We start from the raw sequence: 22,040 nt of genomic DNA on the forward strand, positions 1-22,040 counted from the left end.
AATCATGTCATGAATATTCAATCATACATGTTGCCTAAAGGAATCCTAGTTTTTCCACTGATAACACCAGTCACACTCTTTCATAAAGTCATAAGCACTTCTTCTTGTGGTGTACGTAATGTAGCTAGCCATCAGTGTTTATTTTGAGTTGCTAAATAACACTTAAATGTCAAAGGAACCACATTTGTTCCTGTGACCTTTGAGGGTTAGAGTGCTGTATAAACAAATACTGTCATTTTACTTCTGTGCTTTTATAATCTATTTGAAATTCATCGCCTATACAATAATAATAATTGTAGATAGTATACATAAACATACAAAGACACTGTCTTCTTTATAACTGCAATGTAACAACAGGTTTAAACCTGGGCTGTTTTAAAAGTGGCGGATTTGTGACTTTGGAAACCCAGCTGTTTCCACAGGCCCCATGTATGATAGTTTCCCTTGTGAATTAGTTACATAGAAACAGCCTGAGTTCTCAGAGAGTGTGTTTGCACGTTGTTATCACATCTCTGGGCTCTGTAATGGTTGCTAATGAGACATAGTGCATGCACAGCCTGCCTTATTCCACTGCTGATTGCAGTGTTACAGCACGCTGAAGACCAGGTGAATATTAGCTCCTTGTATTGCAGTGCAAACAAATTAGTTGCATTTCCAAACACACTGTGTTACAGATACAGATGCATTCGATTTGATCAGAAACGTTTTTCATCGTGTCTGCAGTGTGTATTAAACGTCTGCATTCACTTCTTTTGTTTTTAGATGTGTTATAAAGAAGCCTGTCTGGTCTGAAATGCTGCTTACTTTTTTGATAGATTTATATTAATCTGATGATATATCGTGGAGGCTGTTTTCACTCTCCTCCCACTTATCATGGAAGTGGTAGACCTAGTTAGTAGTATGGTCTAATGCTTCTCTTCCTATTAGTCATCAGTCACATCCTACATATTGATGACATTTGGTTTATCAGTAACTTCTCAATTATCTTATGCCACAAACAACCAAGTGATGTAATTGGTTGTCGAGGAGTTGGCATGTGTGTATGTGTTTTTGTGTGGAACTTGTGTTAACTGTGGCTTGTTGCCATTGCGAGTTTGTTCATTCAGTCTATGACTTGTAGAAGGGTCTTATGCTAATCAAGCCGTTATGCTCTCTCACATACTCTGAACTTCCTTTATTGGTTTTGGGTTTTAGGTTTCTGGGTTATTGTTCAAGTCAGGGCATCTTCACTCTGCTCTCCAAATGTCTGAGATATAGGTGAGTCTATTGCTGCCTCTCATAATTCCTGTGTTTACTGCATGTACAGTGTATTGTATTTCTTTGCTATTTTATCTCTGAGCGTACACACTCTTTAAATCTAGTGCGTTTAATTTTTGCCTTGCACAATCAATTTTATAGTGCGCTAAGCCTTTTCAACTTCCACCTCCGCAAATGTTGGCCTTTGCAAATGAACCAATACTTTTTTTGACATTTGTTTGTGACCTTTTGAATTGTAATCAAATGTTCCCAGTGTTGCTTTTTCAAATAGTGACATATTTGAATTATTTTGAACCATGTCTCCATGTCATGAGCAGTAACAAGACAATGCCCTCTGAGGAACTACTGCGGACTAAGATGATATATTGTGGGGCAAAACAAAATGTTTGTCTTTCATCTCAAAGTCTGGGTTGTTGGAGGAAGTCACCAGGTTGTTTTGATGGCTTTATCCAATTTAAGCTCAAACTAACCTTTTTTTACAGTGTATTACAGTATAAGCAGCTAGCCCTGGAGTTCTGCTCTGCCTGGGATGAGTGGGTGGCATGTTTTAGTTGGTTGATTTCCCTCTACATAGATAATAGGTGATTCAGTTAATTATTTGGTCATCCATGTTAACATGCTCTCCTAAATAAAGGTTTTAAAAAAACATTTTTTATTTAAAAAATCACATGATTGGCTACAAAGCCTATCCTTAAAGCGTTAGTTGTTGTTTGTGTACTGTAATGTAGGTCACTGTGGAATAATTGCATGAATACATATCTAACTCGGGCCTTGCACAGAGTGCTGTGAGTATGTTGGCCATTCTAATTATTCTTGAAAAAGCCTGTTAATTCAAAATGTACAAAGTTTATATTAGGCCCACTGGCTTTCTAATCTACAGCACCTTCAGAAAGTATTCACACCCCTTGCATTTTTCCACATTTTGTTGTACTACAGCCTGAATTTAAATGTGCATGAATGTAGTTTTTTTTTTTGTTACTGGCCTACACACGTCAGGGTAGCCTAGTGTTTAGAGTGGTGGACTAGCAACCGGAAGGTTGCAAGTTCAAACCCCCGAGCTGACAAGGTACAAATCTGTCGTTCTGCCCCTGAACAGGCAGTTAACCCACTGTTCCTGGGCCGTCATTGAAAATAAGAACTGACTTGCCTAGTTAAATAAAAGGTAAAAAATAAATAAAAAAAACACACACAATACCCCATAATGTCAAAGTGGAAATATGTTTTTTCAAAATGTTTAGACTAGTAAGTTGCATGGACTCACTCTGTGTAATAGGTCCTAGGTGTATCTGATGTAGAAAGTCAAGTGCAGGACAGCAGATATGAGTAATCAAATGTACTTTACTCAAAAAGTCAAATATACAACGTAATGAACACACGTAAACCATGACAGACCGAAAATACAAATAAACAAACACTCACAAAAACCATGTGGGGAACAGAGGGTTAAATAATGAACAAGTGATTGTGGGATTGAAAACAGGAGTGTGAAACAAAGACAAAACATATGGAAAATGAAAAGTGGATCGGCAGTAGCTAGGAAGCCGGTGACATCGACCGCCGAACGCCGCCCGAACAAGGAGAGGGACCAACTTCGGCGGAAGTCCAAACACTCGGTGTGCAATAATAGTTTTTAACATGTTTTTTGAATTACTACCTCATCTCTGTACCCCACACATACAATTATCTGTAAGGTCCCTTAATCAAGCAGTGCATTACGAACACAGATTCAACCACAAAGACCAGGGAGATTTTCCAATGCCTCGCAAAGAAGGTCATTTATTGGTAGATGGGTAAAGGTTTTTTAAGAAGCAGACATTGAATATCCCTTTGAGTTATTACTTACAATTTGGATGGTGTATCAATACATCCAGTCACTACAAAGATACAGACATTCTTTCTAATTCAGTTGCCGGAGAAGAAGGAAACTGCGCAGGGATTTCACCATGTTGCCAATGGTAACTTTAAAAAATCCTGTTTGCAGTAAGGCACTAAATCAATATTTCAAAAAATGTGGCAAAGCAATTAACTTTTTGCCCTGAATACAAAGTTTTATGGTTGGGGCAAATCCAATACAACACATGACTGAATACCACTCTTGTCACGCCTTGGTCTTAGTATTTTGTGTTTTCTTTAATTATTTGTTCAGGCCAGGGTGTGACATGGGTTTATTGTATTGTCGTATTGGGGTTTTTGTAGGCATTGGGATTGTGGCTGATTAGGGGTGTGTCTAGTTAGGCTTGGCTGCCTGAGGCGGTTCTCAATCAGAGTCAGGTGATTCTTGTTGTCTCTGATGGGGAACCGTATTTAGGTAGCCGGGGTTTCACTTTGTATTTCGTGGGTGATTGTTCCTGTCTCTGTGTAGTTTCACCAGATAGGCTGTAATTAGTTTTCACGTTCCGTTTGTTGTTTTTGTATTTGTATCAGTTATTTCATGTATCGCGATTTTATTCATTAAAGACATGAGTAACCACCACGCTGCATTTCGGTCCGACTTTCTTTCGACAAACGAAGAACGCCGTTACAGAATCACCCACCACACACGGACCGAGTGGCGTGGTTACAGGCAGCGATAGCAGGAGCAGCAAAAGGAGGCACTTACGAGAGCTGAGAGACGCTGTTATGAGGACGTTGTGGACAGCAGATGTATGGAGTATACGACGTGGGAAGAAATAGACAGGTGGGCGGTCGACCCAGAGAGAGTGCCGGAGCCCGCCTGGGGTTCGCTGGAGCAGTGCGAAGAGGGCTATAGGAGAATGGAGTCGAAGAGAAAGACATGGCGGCGCAGAAGGAAACCCGAAAGTCACCCCCAAAAATGTATTGGGGGAGGGCTCAGGGAGAGAGTCGTTACAACTCTTAATATTTTTAAGCATAGTGGTGGCTACATCATGTTATGGGTATGCTTGTAATCGTTGAGGACTGGGGAGTTTTACAGGGTAAAAAAGAAACGGAATGGAGCTAAGGACAGGCAAAATCCTAAAGGAAAACCTGGTTCAGTCTGCTTTCCATCAGACACTGGGAGATTAATTCACCTTTCAGCTGAACAATAACCTAAAACACAAGGCCAAACCTACACTGGAGTTGCTTACCAAGAAGACAGTGAATGTTCCTGAGTGGCTGAGTTACAGCTTTGACCTAATTCTACTTGAAAATCTATTGCAAGCCTTGACAATTGTTGTCTAGCAATGATCAGCAACCAATTTGACAGAGCTTGATACCTTTTTTAAATAATGGGCAAATGTTGCACAATCCAGGTGTGGAAAGCTCTTAGAGACTTACCTCGAAAGACTCGCAACTGTAATCACTGCCAAAGGTGCTTCTACAAAGTATAGACTCAGGGGTGTGAATACTTAAGTGAGTGAGATATTTCTGTATTTCATTTTCAATAAATGTGCAAACATTTCTAAAAACATAATTTCACTTTGTCATTATAGGGTATTATTTTCACCTTTATTTAACCAGGTAGGCAAGTTGAGAACAAGTTCTCATTTACAATTTCGACCTGGCCTGGTATTGCGTGTAGATGGGTAAGAAAAAACATATATTTAAAGCATTTTGACTTCAGGCTGTAACATAACAAAATGTAGAATACGTCAAGGGGTATGAATACTAGATTTAAATGATTGTATATATATATTTTATATATATATTTTTTTCTTCTCCCCAATTTCCAATTGTTTTTAGTAGCTACTATCTTGTCTCATCACTACAACTCCCGTACGGGCTCAGGAAAGACGAAGGTTGAAAGTCATGCGTCCTCCTACACAACCCAACCAAGCCCCACTGCTTCTTAACACAGCGCGCATCCAACCCAGAAGCCAGCTGCAACAATGTGCACCTGGCAACCTTGGTTAGCGTGCACTGCGCCCGGCCCGCCACAGGAGTCGCTGGTGCACAATGAGACAAGGATATCCATACCGGCCAAGCCCTCCCTAACCCGGACGACGCTAGGCCAATTGTGCGTCGCCCCACGGACCTCCCGGTCGCGGCCGGTTACGACAGAGCCTGGGCACGAACCCAGAGTCTCTGATGGCACAGCTGGCGCTGCGGTACAGCACCCTTAACCACTGCGCTACCCGGGAGGCCCCCAAATTATTGTATTTCATTCTATTAATATTAAGTCCACTTAAGATCATACTTAAGTAGCATTTTTTTCCACCTGTGGGTTATGGGATATTGTTTTGAGTTAGTGCACGTAGCATTCTCTGTAGTCACTGTTCGTTATTAGTTTATTGTTTATTTGTTTTTGTCTTTGCTAAGTTTCACTTTCTTTGTTAAATTATGTGGAACTCAACATACCCTGAACCTTGGTTCGTTATTCATTCCAACGAAAGTGAGAAAGAGTCATTTTGTTTAGAGGTAATACTTGAATGGGCACGGATGGTGCGGATGGCGATGGCTTTCTCACTGCCGCCGAAAGTCGCGCGCATCTGTGCTTGACGTCAGTGTGTCGTGTACTGGGAAAGGGTCTATATAGTCAATCTGAATATGAATTGTTTTCATATTCTATAGCAAAAATGTATTCATTCATTCATTACAATTTTACATATGCTCGTTAGAAAATAAGTTAATTTCAGCTACTTTATTATTGACAGGTGCACATTCATTATTGCTTTTTCCTTATTGTCTTCAGTGCTGTGCCAAACAATTTGCTAAATTATTATTCCTTTAGTGTCATGTTCGTCATAAGGATCGGACCAAGGCGCAGCGTGGTATGCGTACATTCTCTTTTTAATGAATGAACAAAAACAACAAACGAAACGTGAAGCTATACAAACTAGTGCTGACAGGCAACTAAACATAGACATGATCCCACAACACAAATGAGGAAAATGGCTACCTAAATATGATCCCCAATCAGAGACAATGATAAACAGCTGTCTCTGATTGGGAACCATATCTGGCCAACATAGACATACAAAACCCCTAGACATACAAAAACCCTAGACAACAAAAACTAGAGTGCCCACCCTGGTCACAACCTGACCTAACCAAAATATATAGAAAAACAGAGATATCTAAGATATCTAAGTACAAACCTTTGTATTCTATATACTGTAGGGAGATGGGTGGTGAACACACTACACACAGAACACACACCAACCACACAGCAGAGGAGAGTACTTCCTGTTATTTGTTGCCTGTGACAGAGGATGCAGTTTGGATGCGATACTGGGGACATTGACGTCAACACCAAAGGGAAATTGGGTTTTCTAACGTCACAGCACCCCATATTGCACAATACTAATGACTGAGTTTCCCTTGAGGTGTGACTCTCTCACATTTGAAACAGGAAAAGATTGTCAAAGGGTTCATGTTCCTCAGTCAAGTCCCGGCTCTCAGTCATCATCATCTCATTATGAAATCAGAAGTGTAGCGAGCAGAAAGATAGGACATTTCAGGTATAGTGGGCTTTTCTCAAATGTTTTACATCTCTAAAACCATTGATAATTCATTGCATTTTGTCACAGCTGCTTTGTCTTAATATACTGGCAGCACAATTCAGTCCCATAAATGTGAAATATTGATGTTAATGTATAGTAGCTAAACGTATGATGTGTATTGACTCTCTTCACTAAATTATTCATTGATGGTCTTTGTTAAAAATGGCCGCAGGCATGCATGCTTTGCTTTTGCAGCAATTGCCTACGGTATGTCTTATGGTGGGAAGCTCTGTCTTTCTGTCATTGCCACATGCAGGGACAATATAATGTGTAAATGGTGTCTGTGCTTTGCATGTAGATGCTGACTGTGTGAACAAATGAACGTGCGTGCGTGTGTGTGTAAGCTAGGAGGGAGGCTCAGGCAGATGTGTGATGGCTAATGCTGTCTGAGAGCAGCTGGGCAGGGCGAATAGACAAGCAATAACACAATGACATCACCAAGAGAGAGAGAGAGAGAGAGAGTGGGGGAGCATGTGAGCGAGCCAGAGAAAGGGAGAAGGCTGGAGCAGGCCAGCTCAGATGCAGAGAGGCTAGAGAGTGAAATGAGCCTGTGTGAGTGGGAGAGGACCATACAGCCCTCACTCAACAGGGGATACAGCTATTTCCGGAAGATTTAGCAGATTTTGTCCCGCTCTTCCATTGCACCTCTCCCCCTCCCCCTTTCCCCTTCCCCTCATCCTCTGTCAGCCCCTCTCAGCCTCTGCTTCAGGCTGCTCCTCCGGGCATGCTACTTAAGCCAAAGTATGGCCGCTTTCGCAACGACTCTGTGACCTCCTCCGACGACCTGATGCAGAGCTTAGCTATGAGCGGCAAAGTGGTGGCCACCCCGGTGGTCCTCTCCTCCATCCCCAGCCTGCCGCTGCCCCCCCTGCCTCCTCTGGAGTCCATCCCCCGGTCCTCCTCCGCAGCCCCTGCTCTGGCCGACTCCCCCTGCCTGGACGGGGAGCAGGACGCCACCACCACTTTTTGCATGCTCATCCCCAGGATGCCTCAGTGGAAGTTCTCTAACTCGCTGCTCAGCAGGAGCCCCTCCAACTCCAGCTCCAGCAAGGACTCGGGCAAAGCTGCAGCCCCCTCATCGCAGGGCTCGCACAGCCCCAGTGGAACTTCTGCCCCCAACGGTCCCATGGCCAGTCTGGCTTCTGTTTTGAACTCCTGTGACCCTGTGTGTGTCAACCCCTGTTCCCTACAGGCCATCAGCAAGCACAGATCTGCAGCGGGCTCAGCCAGTCCAGGCGGCCACAGCGCAGGCGCTGCAGAGTGCACAGGGAGCCCCGGGGGCCACAGCGGATCCAGGACGGGGATGAACCGCAGGACAAGGGTGGATGGCATGTGGCTGGGAGGGGAGGACTTCAACCAGAAGGGCAGCTTCATCCACAAGCCCTCCCAGGGCTGGCTGCACCCAGACAAGAAGATCACAGGCCCTGGGGCTTCCTACATAGTCAGGGTGAGTAACCATACATGCAGCCCCTCTACAGCTTTGTGCATTACCCAAATGTTGTTATAGTTCAGCATACCTTTGAGCATTTCTGCATTGCATTTTTTAAGGGTCGTCTTCCTTGCAGTTAAATACTGTATCTATCAGCGATAATTTTACAGCTTGTTGATGGTTCCCACCTAGAGTTCATGTAATGTAAAATAGCGAATCATTTAAATCCCCTCAGTAAAGCTTTAATAAGACAAAACTGTCAGAAGATATCTTGTTTGCAGTTAACATTTGGGACGTCTCATTCCTTAGAAATAATATCAACGTTAAGATGATTCACCACCTTAAAGGTGTCTCTTGGATACAATTGGACATGCAAATGTCAGGCAGTGTGTTATGCACCCAATGCGTCGAGGTTGAGGAGGAATACATGATTTCATCCAGATAGATGGCTTTGTTTGCTGTGGTGTGGTGGGAAGACTGTCAGCCTACAGGCTTCAGGGTGGGTGAGAGGGAGGAAATAAACAGAACAACACATATTGCATGTGGTGAATGAGAGACACGTGTGTGTGTGTGTGTGTGTGTGTGTGTGTGTGTGTGTGTGTGTGTGTGTGTGTGTGTGTGTGTGTGTGTGTGTGTGTGTGTGTGTGTGTGTGTGTGTGTGTGTGTGTGTGTGTGTGTGTGTGCGTGTGTGCTAGTGTGTGAGTGAGTGGCATGTTTCTTGATCATAGTTTGATTATTTCCACCTAAGTGAAATATTGGATGGCATATCATTTTGTACAGACATGCATACAATACATACAGTCTTAATCAGTGACAATGGTAACGATCTTTTTACAAATCCTGATGGTAGTGGATACGTTAGGTGTTATCACACATTTGGTCAAACTACACTTACCCCTCAAAGCCTAGTTCCTCTCTAGGTTTCTTCTTAGGTTCCGGCCATTCTAGGGAGTTTTTCCTAGCCACCGTGCTTCTACACCTGCATTGCTTGCTGTTTGGGGTTTTAGGCTAGGTTTCTGTACAGCACTTTGTGACATCAGCTGATGTAAGAAGGGCTTTATAAATACATTTTATTGAAATTTGACTTACAAATAGAAGTATATCTGAGAAATATAGAAAACAAATGATAATATTGTCCAATGAAATAGGTCATTTTAAAAACCATTGTGTCTTTTAGTGAGTAAGATGTAATTTCCTAGTCTAAGCCCGTGATTCTGGCTCACAATGGGTTACATCCGAGGCAGACTGTTTGACGTCAATGTCAATGATCTCCCCTCAGCAATCCCCTCTGCCCCTTCGCTCTTCCCATCCCCCCTCCTCTACTCCCCCCAGCCTCAACAAAACGACATGGCTCTTTATTAGCACAGTCTAGGCCCAAGCACGCTTTCTAATTACATCACACAGGCACCATTCATTCCTATACTCCATTACATTTAATCACAGTCATTTGTATCACACGTGGTAGGGAAGAACTAGGGTGACATAGCAGGGTCAACGAGTCCATCTGCATTAACACTGAGGAGTAGTAGTAGCAGACAGCATAGAGAGAACACTCAGCCAGGGGCTTCCCTCAGCTCTAACCGTGCTTTCCTACAATTAACGCCTCTGACTCTGCCATGCCTAATATAGTCCACAGCTAAACATGCTACACTGAGAGGAAACACCAGAGAGCATTACAGGAAATATGTCATTATGGTTGTGCCCTGCACCAGTTTTCATTAGCAGTTTGCTCTATAGCCTAATCCGTTATAATAATATTTAAATGGCCCCTGCAGCAAGACAGGCAGATAAGATGTGTGTATATAAGGGACCTTGTGTCTTTTCATCCTCTCTATATAATGTGGTGTACAGGGAGGAGCACCAGTGAATCTATTACTGTCTGTATGACAGCAGATTTATGCTGCTCTCTGCTTTTCTCTCTGCCATCATGACATACACTACATGGACACAAGTGTGTGGATACCCCTTCAAATGAGTGGATTCCGTTATTTCAGCCACACCCATTGCTGGCAGGTGTATAAAATCGAGCACACAGCCATGCAATCTCCATAACAAACATTGGCAGTAGAATGGGCCGTGCTGAAGAGCTCAGTGACTTTCAACATGGCACCATCATAGGATTCCATATTTCCAACAAATCAGTCAGTCAAATTTCTGTCCTGCTAGAGCTGATCCGGTCAACTGTAAGTGCTGTTATTGTAACGTCTAGGAGCAGCAACTGCTCAAGCGTTGGGTGGAGTAGTATAAAGCTCACTGCCATTGGACTCTGGTGCAGTGGAAGCTTGTTCTCTGGAGTGATGAATCACACTTCACCATCTGGCAGGCCAACGGACAAATCTGGGTTTAGTGGATGCCAAGAGAACGCCTGAATGCATAGTGCCAACTGTAAAGTTTGGTGGAGGAGGAATAATAGTCTGGGGCTGTTTTTCATGGTTTGGGCTAGGCCCCTTAGTTCCAGTGAAGGGAAATCTTAATGATACAGCATACAATTACATTTTAGATGATTCTGTACCTCCAATTTTGTGGCAACAGTTTGGGGAAGGCCCTTTCCTGTTTCAGCATGACAATGCCCCCGTGCACAAAGCAAGGTCAATACAGAAATGGTTTGTCGAGATCAGTGTGGAAGAACATGACTGGCCTGCACAGAGCCCTTACCTCAACCCCATCGAACACCTTTGGGATGAATTGGAATGCTTACTGCCAGCCAGGCCTAATCGCCCAACATCAGTGCCCGACCTCACTAATGCTCTTGTGGCTGAATGGAAGCAAGTCCCCACAGCAATGTCCCAACATTTAGTGGAAAGCCTTCCCAGAAAAGTGGAGGCTGTTATAGCAGCAAAGGGGGTACCAACTCCATATTAATGCTCATGATTTTTGAATTACATGTCCGACGAGCAGGTGGCCATATACTTACCATGTAGTGTGTATCTTCTTTCCTGCACATTTCCACCCAGTCACTTCCTTTCTTCCACCGCGGCCAGCCAACCAGCCAGGCAAGTTGAACCAGCATTTGTGGTGTGGCAGCCCTGCATCTTCCACTTCAAGAGCCAAGCCACTGCAATGCAGACTTCCTGGCCTGGCAAACCGCAACGTGAGAAATAAAAATTGCAACTTGGTTCAACTGACAGGTAGCGACAGTACAGTATACCTTTTCCACTGAGCAACATGAGCCCCTTGCCAGTCTCTCCCTGCTGGCCCCTGCTTCTATCTGGAGAGCAGAGCAGCAGCAGCAGAGACATTAGATAATAAACTTTAGCTGGAGTCTTGAACAGGATGTTCTCTGTTGCAGTGATAGTGGGGCCAGATTAGCCCCAGTAATATGATAGATATCCGTCATTGATGTTCACTTCCTTGGAGGCAAGGCAGTGGCCGAGATGGTGTATCTTTCAGAGAAGAAAGGCACATTTTCGCCATTTCTCTGGAATGTTTCTAGGAAAAGCTGCATCACTGGTTCCAGGAAGGGAGTATTAGAGATTCTGCCGGGGGGCAGAAGGAAAGTTGAGAGCTCGATGGGACAGTGTATCGTGCGGAAGAGAGTGTGACAATGAAGGCATTGAGAGCGAGATGGAGAAGGAAAGAGGGAGAAGAAGAAGACCGTCTGCCTGATGGAAGACTTCCCCAGTCTCCTAATCTGGTTAGGGTGCTCATTTAGCTCTCAGGCAGAGAAGTTAGCTTGATTATTTCTCTCCCTGTCTCTGGCAGCAGCCAGCCACAACAACAGATCCAGACAACAAACTAAGAAGACATTGATTGAGCTTGAGTCAAATGAGGATGCATGGACATGAATGATAGAGCGTCGAATAAACTCCTACACCTTTGAAAGTAAACGGGACTACCGTACAGTAAACATACCCTATCTCAGTGGATGCTGGTGGGAGGAGCTATATGAGGACTCTGTTGTGGCCTATTTAAACATAATCTAATTTGGCCTATGCCTGTGATGTTTATATGACCTCGATACCGATATGGTTCAGTAACGTGGCACATTTAATGTCCAAGTATACTTAGCATACGTATCTTGTATAATTAGTATTTTTGGTGTAGTAGGAGTTGATGGAGTCCCCTCTCCCAGAGCACTTTGCCTGGTCCCCAGTGACACACACACACACACATACAGGGGCCTTTGCAGCTACAGTTCCCTGAATACACTGAGTTCTCAGTGTTGCTAATCTAGTCATGGAGACATTATTGCCACCTTAATCTGGCCATTACTCTGCCACTCACACTGCCTGCAAATAATTGGGCCTTTAGTACTATGGTTATAATGATTGTCATACATGCTATGTGTTAACCATTCTGGAAATACATGCTACACTGTGTGTGATACATGCTATTGCCGTAGTACCGTGTATCACTGAAAAAGGCTGTTATGACAGTTCCAGTCTCATGACCTAAAGTATTTTAATTGGATTGAGAAAAATTATCTATAGAATAATACATCTGGTTGGAAACCTATCATGTAATAAACTATGTTTCTATCTTTGCAGTACATGGGCTGCATTGAGGTGTTAAAGTCGATGCGATCGCTGGACTTCAACACTCGGACCCAGGTGACGAGGTAAGTGAGGATTGATTCTGCCCTGCTAGTGATGAGTCAGTAGAACCCGATCTGATTAGAAGGACAAGGTACACAGAAGAGTCACAGTGACACCAAATCAGGTAGAGATTCACAGGCACGCCAGCCCTGCTTTTCACTGTAATGATATTACGAGCAATGCCCAGAATATTGTGTATCTGGTAAACATAATTTTGACTAAGCCATTGATGCATGTAAATGGCACATGTGAGCCTTTGTTGTGTGTTTGTGTGACTGTGTGCACTCACACGTTTACATGTGTGTTTATTTGTGTACGTGGTGGTACGAAGGTGGCCAGGCGGGGCTCCAAGTCTGAGTTGGAGCAGTGCAAGCTTTATTTCTTGTCTTTTTTGTATTTTTCTTGTTTTATTACATTTATTTGGACAGGGACAATGTACATAAAAAACATCTCCGAAGTGAGAAGTGATGCGTTGCACCAGATTAAATATTACAGCTAATTTACATCTGAAGTCCCGGGCAGGTGAACATATAAACATGAAAATAGCTCCGTATGAGAGAGCAAATTGGGAAAAGGTGGTGGTTCGTTTGGGGACGCTGCAGTCCCCCCTGGTGGAGGTTCTTGTGACCACGGTTATTATAGTTTTGTGGTTTTTATATTTGTTTTTATTTCTATTCTGGGTTTTTTCAGATCTACTTTACTAGTTGTTTAAGTTGTATATATTAAGTTTTTATATTATTTTGTTTCAGTTTTTTGTTTTAGTGTTGGGGACAGAAAGTATCCTGTGTGGGAGGCTAGGAGCCATTTACGTGTGGTATATACAGTACCAGTCAAACGTTTGGACACACCTACTCATTCAAAGGTTTTTCTTTATTTGTACTATTTTCTACATTGTCTAATAATAGGGAAGACATCAAAACTATGAAATAACACATATGAAATCATGTAGTAAGCAAAAAAGTGTTAAACAAATAAAACTATAGTTTGTCATTTAGATTCTTCAAAGTAGCCACCCTTTGCCTTGATGACAGCTTTGCACACTCTTGTTTATTTTATTTTTATGTGGGAGGGATGTTACTTCTTGCCTCTGTCGGGCAGAAATGCATAAGGTGAAGGGTCAAATCATAGGATAGGTTAGGTTTAAAGGTAGACTTACAGAAGCGAGATGACGTGGATGTGGGAAGTAAACAGTAGTAGTGCATTGAAGCGCAAGGCTAAACTTCTCAGCTGTTTTGGTCCCGTAACTACCACGTTGTAGCAGGGTGAGGAATCCGTGCACATGCGCAGATAGTCTGTTTGACTGTGTGAGAGCAAAGTTTTGCATGGTGCTCATCTCAATGGGCGTGTTCGACCAGATCCCTTTTGTCAAGTAGCCTTTCATTCTGGAGATAAAAACTGTCCGACTGGCTCCTACATGTAGACTGCATGAACTTTACAAAAATCATGTGATCAAAGGTCATTAAGTTTTTGCAGTTGCTCTTTACCAACTTCATCCTGCAGCCATCGCCTGCATTGTGGGAGGCTCTATTGCCAACAAATCATTAGGGTGTTTCGGTTTAACCCACGTGAACAGGAACCAATTTGCCGTGATTTATGTGTACAGTGGATATACAAATAAATGTGATATTTGAGGCTTTGTCTCACTAACTGATTGTACAATGTGTTATATTATATATTATATATTATTATATTATTATTTTTTTACCCCCATTTCCGTGGTATCTAATTGTTACTATCTTGTCACATTGCTACAACTCCTGTACGGGCTCGGGAGAAACGAAGGTCGAAAGCCATGCGTCCTCCAAAACACAACCCAACCAAGCCGCACTGCTTCTTAACACAGCGTGCATCCAACCCGGAAGCCAGCCGTACCAATGTGTCGGAGGAAACACCGTGCACCTGGCGACCTGGTTAGCGTGCACTGCGCCCGGCCCACCACATGAGTCACTAGTGTGCAATGAGACAAGGATATCCCTACCGGCCAAACCTTCCCTAACCCAGATGACAATAAGCCAACTGTGCGTTGCCCCATGGACCTCCCGGTTGCGGCCCGGCTGCGACAGAGCCTGGGCTCGAACCCAGAGTCTCTGGTGGCACAGCTAGCAAGCCGCACTGCTTCTTAACACAGCGCGCATCCAACCCGGAAGCCAGCCGTACCAATGTGTCGAAGGAAACACCGTGCACCTGGCGACCTGATTAGCGTGCACTGCGCCCGGCCCACCACGAGTCACTAGTGCGCAATGAGACAAGGATATCCCTACCGGCCAAACCTTCCCTAACCCGGATGACGCTAAGCCAACTGTGCGTTGCCCCATGGACCTCCCGGTCGTGGCCCGGCTGCGACAGAGCCTGGGCTCGAACCTAGAGTCTCTGGTGGCACAGCTAGCAAGCCGCACTGCTTCTTAACACAGTGCGCATCCAACCCGGAAGCCAGCCGTACCAATGTGTCAGAGGAAACACTGTGCACCTGGCGACCTGGTTAGCGCGCACTGCGCCCGGCCCGCCACATGAGTCACTAGTGCGCAATGAGACAACCCACAATGCAGTGCCACCCGGGAGGCCCTCATCATCATATTATTATATTATGATTTCAGTTTGTGAGTGTGTGATTTGAGGGTTAGAAATGACCTGTACACTCTCATTGGCTCGCCCTCGCTTCAAACTCGTTGCCAAACCCACTGGCTCCAGATCATCTACAAGTCTCTGCTAGGTAAAGCACTGCCTTATCTCACTGGTCACCATAGCAGCACCCACCCGTAGCACGCTCTCCAGTAGGTATATCTCACTGGTCACCCCCAAAGCCAATTCCTCTTTTGGCTGCCTTTCCTTCCAGTTCTCTGCTGCCAATGACTGGAACCAACTGCAAAAATCACTGAAGCTGGAGACTCATATCTCCCTCACTAGCTTTAAGCACCAGCTGTCAGATCAGCTCAGATCACTGCACTTGTACATAGCCCATCTGTAAATAGCCCATCCAACTACCTCCTCCCCATACTGTATTTATTTATCCTGCTCCTTTGCACCCCAGTATCTCTACTTACACATTCATATATGCATATATATATATTATTACATTTAAGTCTACGCTCTTATACACATTCATCTACCATTCAGTGTTTAATTGCCTTCGCCACCATGCCCTATTTATTGCACATAGTGTATATAGACTTTTTCTACTGTATTATTGACTGTGTTTGTTTGTTCCATGTGTAACTCTGTGTTGTTGTATGTGTCGAACTGCTTTGCTTTATCTTGGCCAAGTCGCAGTTGCAAATGAGAACTTGTTCTCAACTAGCCTACCTGGTTAATTTTTTTTTTTTTACCTTTATTTAACCAGGCAAGTCAGTTAAGAACATATTCTTTTTTCAATTACGGCCTGGGAACAGTGGGTTAACTGCCTGTTCAGGGGCAGAACGACAGATTTGTACCTTGTCAGCTCGGGGGTTTGAACTCGCAACCTTCCGGTCCAACGCTCTAACCACTAGGCTACGCTGCCGCCCCATAAATAAAGGTTAAATAAAAATATATATAAATAATAAATTGTACTTTTTTTTACTTCGCGATAATAAAGAACACATTTTATTAACAATGACAACACTGCCATGTTGATCTGAGCCTTGCTATTGGAAAACCACATTACATGCTGACCAGACCGCGCGTGCGTCCGTGTGCGCCATCACACGCATTTTGACGCAATCAGATTCGATCTCACGCACACCAGACTCAATCAGGACACGCAGCTTGAAATATCATTATGAACTCTGAACCAACTATACTAATTTGGGGACAGGTCAAAAAGCATTAAACATTTATGCCAATTTAGCCAGCTAGCTTGCTGTTGCTAGCTAATTTGTCCTAGGTAATAAACATTTGGTTGTTATTTTACCTTAAACGCACAATGCTCTCTACTCCAACAATTAATCCACAGATAAAAAGGTAAACCAATTTAGTTTCTAGTAATCTCTCCTCCTTCAGGCTTCTTCTTCTTCTTTGGACTTTATATGGCGGTTGGCAACCAACTTTAAGGTGCATTACCACAGCCGACTGGAGTGTGTTCATCTTTCAAACATCTATGTGGGTATATGCTTCTAAAACCAATGAGGAGATGGGAGAGGCGGCACTTGCATGGCGTCAACCCTCACAAAGAGAACTCAATTATATTTTAGCACCTGGCTACGCAGACACTCGTTGACGTACACCAGCAGTGTGGGTGCAATGATTGAATAACATGTATGTATATATTTATTTTGCAACGCTCGTGCACACGACACCAGACGTGCAGTCAGCATGTAGTGTCCGATTTTTATTTGTCGCAGATGAGCCACCCCTGACTTCATTCCTCGACTGTCGTTTGCAGTTTGTTGCTTTCGCTTCACCATTCAAACGTGCCGGATATCTGCGGTGCAGCTCGTGGCAACGTCTTCTCGCTGTCTACGTTTAAATTAGAAAGTCAATGTGACCCGTCAGATTCAGAAGTTTGAAAACTACATAAAAAACAACTTAAAAACACCATTATATTCCTGCCCCCAAAACACCTACAACTGAACACAATTTATGATGGTTTTATTTTATCTTCATTTAAGTTTTTATTTACTTGCTTGTGACCCTGCTATTTTGGTCTGAGCAGAGGTTATAAAAATACCCTCAGAGGTGGTGATAGTACATTGTGTGTAATCTTGAACACCAGACAGATCTTTCTCTCCTCCATGATCGATTGCCAGTAATCTGATCCTCCCCCCACACACACGTTTTAAATGCAGGCGGAGAGGCAGAAATGGAGAGATGTATTATTGATGATGTTCGCTAATGACTGTTGAGAGCTGATCTGCAGTGGTCCACGCGGACACTCCCCTGCCTGCCTGCCTGCTGGAATATGCCTGTAGGAGACAACAAGGAATAGGGAGAAGAGCAGAGATCGAACATTTATGTATTTATGACAGTGTTATGGCAAGATCTATGAAATAATGAATTTAACAATGCTCCATTTGAATAACTTAGTAGCATAATAAGAAGCTCAATATTGTCATTGCTTTCAGAATGACATTTGTTTACATTATACGGTTATTTTAAAGGAAGAAGAGATTGGGGATGTCTCCATTTGACCGTGCATTCCGGATTACTTAATTTAATTACATTTAGTTGAGGTTTCCTGTTCCGCTTCTATTTGGTTTTTCCTGTTGTCTTTTCTGGAGTCACTTGTTATTGGCAGATTAAGAAAGAGCCTGACATTCCCCATGACACATCTTCAAAGACTGCCTGGAGAACACTGATTATCATTCCAGCATGAGGTCCTCTTTGACAGGTGTCAAAGTGTGATGGTTTTGGGCCAATATGCTACAAACTCACATGAAAAAAGACAATATTATACTATGGTATAAATACTATAGTGTTAACTGTAGTGTTTTTTTCTCTCCTGTTAAGTCCACAAAAACACTACAGTGAATACTGCAGTATTCACTGTAGTATACTGTAGTATGCACAGTTAACTATAGTATAAATAATGTAGTAAAATAACTCATATATACTGAAGTAATTAATGTAGTGTTTTTGCAGATTCTAGTACACTAGTATTTACTTTATTGTTTTTCAGAATGTACTATACTATTGTATTTACTGTAGTGTTTTTGTGGACTGTAGTATACTGTAGTTATTTTGAAGACATTACTGTAGTATTTACTATTGTGTTTTTGTTAGGTTATCTTTGATTATCATAGAAGTGGGGGATTCTTCCTTTAGCAAACTTACTGGAGAAATACTAAAAGAGCACATTTTCCATAACCTGTAGGATTGGTGTCTAAACAGAGCTTCTGTGCTTTTCAATAACCTGTAGGATTGGTGTCTAAACAGAGCTTCTGTGCTTTTCCATAACCTGTAGGATTGGTGTCTAAACAGAGCTTCTGTGCTTTTCCATAACCTGTAGGACTGGGGTCTAAACAGAGCTTCTGTGCTTTTCCATAACCCGTAGAACTGGGGTCTAAACAGAGCTTCTGTGCTTTTCCATAACCTGTAGGACTGGGGTCTAAACAGAGCTTCTGTGCTTTTCCATAACCTGTAGATTGGGGTCTAAACAGAGCTTCTGTGCTTTTCCATAACCTGTAGGATTGGTGTCTAAACAGAGCTTCTGTGCTTTTCCATAACCTGTAGAACTGGGGTCTAAACAGAGCTTCTGTGCTTTTCCATAACCTGTAGGACTGGGGTCTAAACAGAGCTTCTGTGCTTTTCCATAACCTGTAGGATTGGTGTCTAAACAGAGCTTCTGTGCTTTTCCATAACCTGTATGATTGGTGTCTAAACAGAGGCTTTTCCATAACCTGTGTGGACTGGGGTCTACAAACAGAGCTTCGGTGCTTTCCTAAACAGAGCTTCTGTGCTTTTCCATAACCTGTAGGATTGGTGTCTAAACAGAGCTTCTGTGCTTTTCCATAACCTGTAGGACTGGGGTCTAAACAGAGCTTCTGTGCTTTTCCATAACCTGTAGGACTGGGGTCTAAACAGAGCTTCTGTGCTTTTCCATAACCTGTAGGACTGGGGTCTAAACAGAGCTTCTTTGCTTTTCCATAACCTGTAGGACTGGGGTCTAAACAGAGCTTCTGTGCTTTTCCATAACCTGTAGGATTGGTGTCTAAACAGAGCTTCTGTGCTTTTCCATAACCTGTAGGACTGGGGTCTAAACAGAGCTTCTGTGCTTTTCCATAACCTGTAGGACTGGTGTCTAAACAGAGCTTCTGTGCTTTTCCATAACCTGTAGGACTGGGGTCTAAACAGAGCTTCTGTGCTTTTCCATAACCTGTAGGACTGGGGTCTAAACAGAGCTTCTGTGCTTTTCCATAACCTGTAGAACTGGGGTCTAAACAGAGCTTCTGTGCTTTTCCATAACCTGTAGGACTGGGGTCTAAACAGAGCTTCTGTGCTTTTCCATAACCTGTAGAACTGGGGTCTAAACAGAGCTTCTGTGCTTTTCCATAACCTGTAGGATTGGTGTCTAAACAGAGCTTCTGTGCTTTTCCATAACCTGTAGGACTGGTGTCTAAACAGAGCTTATGTGCTTTTCCATAACCTGTAGGACTGGTGTCTAAACAGAGCTTATGTGCTTTTCCATAACCTGTAGGATTGGTGTCTAAACAGAGCTTCTGTGCTTTTCCATAACCTGTAGGACTGGGGTCTAAACAGAGCTTCTGTGCTTTTCCATAACCTGTAGAACTGGGGTCTAAACAGAGCTTCTGTGCTTTTCCATAACCTGTAGGACTGGGGTCTAAACAGAGCTTCTGTGCTTTTCCATAACCTGTAGAACTGGGGTCTAAACAGAGCTTCTGTGCTTTTCCATAACCTGTAGGATTGGTGTCTAAACAGAGCTTCTGTGCTTTTCCATAACCTGTAGAACTGGGGTCTAAACAGAGCTTCTGTGCTTTTCCATAACCTGTAGGACTGGGGTCTAAACAGAGCTTCTGTGCTTTTCCATAACCTGTAGGATTGGTGTCTAAACAGAGCTTCTGTGCTTTTCCATAACCTGTAGGACTGGGGTCTAAACAGAGCTTCTGTGCTTTTCCATAACCTGTAGAACTGGGGTCTAAACAGAGCTTCTGTGCTTTTCCATAACCTGTAGGATTGGTGTCTAAACAGAGCTTCTGTGCTTTTCCATAACCTGTAGGACTGGTGTCTAAACAGAGCTTATGTGCTTTTCCATAACCTGTAGGACTGGTGTCTAAACAGAGCTTATGTGCTTTTCCATAACCTGTAGGACTGGGGTCTAAACAGAGCTTCTGTGCTTTTCAATAACCTGTAGGATTGGTGTCTAAACAGAGCTTCTGTGCTTTTCCATAACCTGTAGGATTGGTGTCTAAACAGAGCTTCTGTGCTTTTCCATAACCTGTAGGACTGGGGTCTAAACAGAGCTTCTGTGCTTTTTCCATAACCTGTAGAACTGGGGTCTAAACAGAGCTTCTGTGCTTTTCCATAACCTGTAGGACTGGGGTCTAAACAGAGCTTCTGTGCTTTTCCATAACCTGTAGACTGGGGTCTAAACAGAGCTTCTGTGCTTTTCCATAACCTGTAGGATTGGTGTCTAAACAGAGCTTCTGTGCTTTTCCATAACCTGTAGGACTGGGGTCTAAACAGAGCTTCTGTGCTTTTCCATAACCTGTAGGACTGGGGTCTAAACAGAGCTTCTGTGCTTTTCCATAACCTGTAGGATTGGTGTCTAAACAGAGCTTCTGTGCTTTTCCATAACCTGTAGGATTGGTGTCTAAACAGAGCTTCTGTGCTTTTCCATAACCTGTAGGATTGGTGTCTAAACAGAGCTTCTGTGCTTTTCCATAACCTGTAGGACTGGGGTCTAAACAGAGCTTCTGTGCTTTTCCATAACCTGTAGGACTGGGGTCTAAACAGAGCTTCTGTGCTTTTCCATAACCTGTAGGACTGGGGTCTAAACAGAGCTTCTTTGCTTTTCCATAACCTGTAGGACTGGGGTCTAAACAGAGCTTCTGTGCTTTTCCATAACCTGTAGGATTGGTGTCTAAACAGAGCTTCTGTGCTTTTCCATAACCTGTAGGACTGGGGTCTAAACAGAGCTTCTGTGCTTTTCCATAACCTGTAGAACTGGGGTCTAAACAGAGCTTCTGTGCTTTTCCATAACCTGTAGGACTGGGGTCTAAACAGAGCTTCTGTGCTTTTCCATAACCTGTAGAACTGGGGTCTAAACAGAGCTTCTGTGCTTTTCCATAACCTGTAGGATTGGTGTCTAAACAGAGCTTCTGTGCTTTTCCATAACCTGTAGGACTGGTGTCTAAACAGAGCTTATGTGCTTTTCCATAACCTGTAGGACTGGTGTCTAAACAGAGCTTATGTGCTTTTCCATAACCTGTAGGATTGGTGTCTAAACAGAGCTTCTGTGCTTTTCCATAACCTGTAGGACTGGGGTCTAAACAGAGCTTCTGTGCTTTTCCATAACCTGTAGAACTGGGGTCTAAACAGAGCTTCTGTGCTTTTCCATAACCTGTAGGACTGGGGTCTAAACAGAGCTTCTGTGCTTTTCCATAACCTGTAGAACTGGGGTCTAAACAGAGCTTCTGTGCTTTTCCATAACCTGTAGGATTGGTGTCTAAACAGAGCTTCTGTGCTTTTCCATAACCTGTAGAACTGGGGTCTAAACAGAGCTTCTGTGCTTTTCCATAACCTGTAGGACTGGGGTCTAAACAGAGCTTCTGTGCTTTTCCATAACCTGTAGGATTGGTGTCTAAACAGAGCTTCTGTGCTTTTCCATAACCTGTAGGATTGGTGTCTAAACAGAGCTTCTGTGCTTTTCCATAACCTGTAGGATTGGTGTCTAAACAGAGCTTCTGTGCTTTTCCATAACCTGTAGGACTGGGGTCTAAACAGAGC

General features: G+C 43.4%; 1 protein-coding gene across 4 annotated transcripts in view; it reads left to right on the forward strand.

Annotated features, from left to right (window-relative positions):
• The first annotated feature begins 1,113 nt into the window (after positions 1-1,113).
• Positions 1,114-22,040, forward strand: part of LOC118389924 (SHC-transforming protein 2-like) — a 33,718-nt gene continuing 12,791 nt past the window's right edge. The window contains exons 1-3 of one of the 4 annotated variants that reach the window (XM_035779946.2): positions 1,114-1,257; positions 7,891-8,145; positions 12,615-12,685. In XM_035779946.2, coding sequence (XP_035635839.1) covers positions 8,002-8,145; positions 12,615-12,685 — 215 coding nt within the window. In that variant the 5' untranslated portion in view covers positions 1,114-1,257; positions 7,891-8,001. Of the gene's footprint in view, positions 1,258-6,512; positions 6,657-6,745; positions 8,146-12,614; positions 12,686-22,040 lie in introns of those variants that run through there. The other 3 variants (XM_035779939.2, XM_035779920.2, XM_035779929.2) reach the window with 3 other exon arrangements.

The sequence above is a fragment of the Oncorhynchus keta genome, chromosome 1 (genome assembly GCF_023373465.1).
Source record: "Oncorhynchus keta strain PuntledgeMale-10-30-2019 chromosome 1, Oket_V2, whole genome shotgun sequence".
Classification (NCBI taxonomy): Eukaryota; Metazoa; Chordata; class Actinopteri; order Salmoniformes; family Salmonidae; genus Oncorhynchus; species Oncorhynchus keta.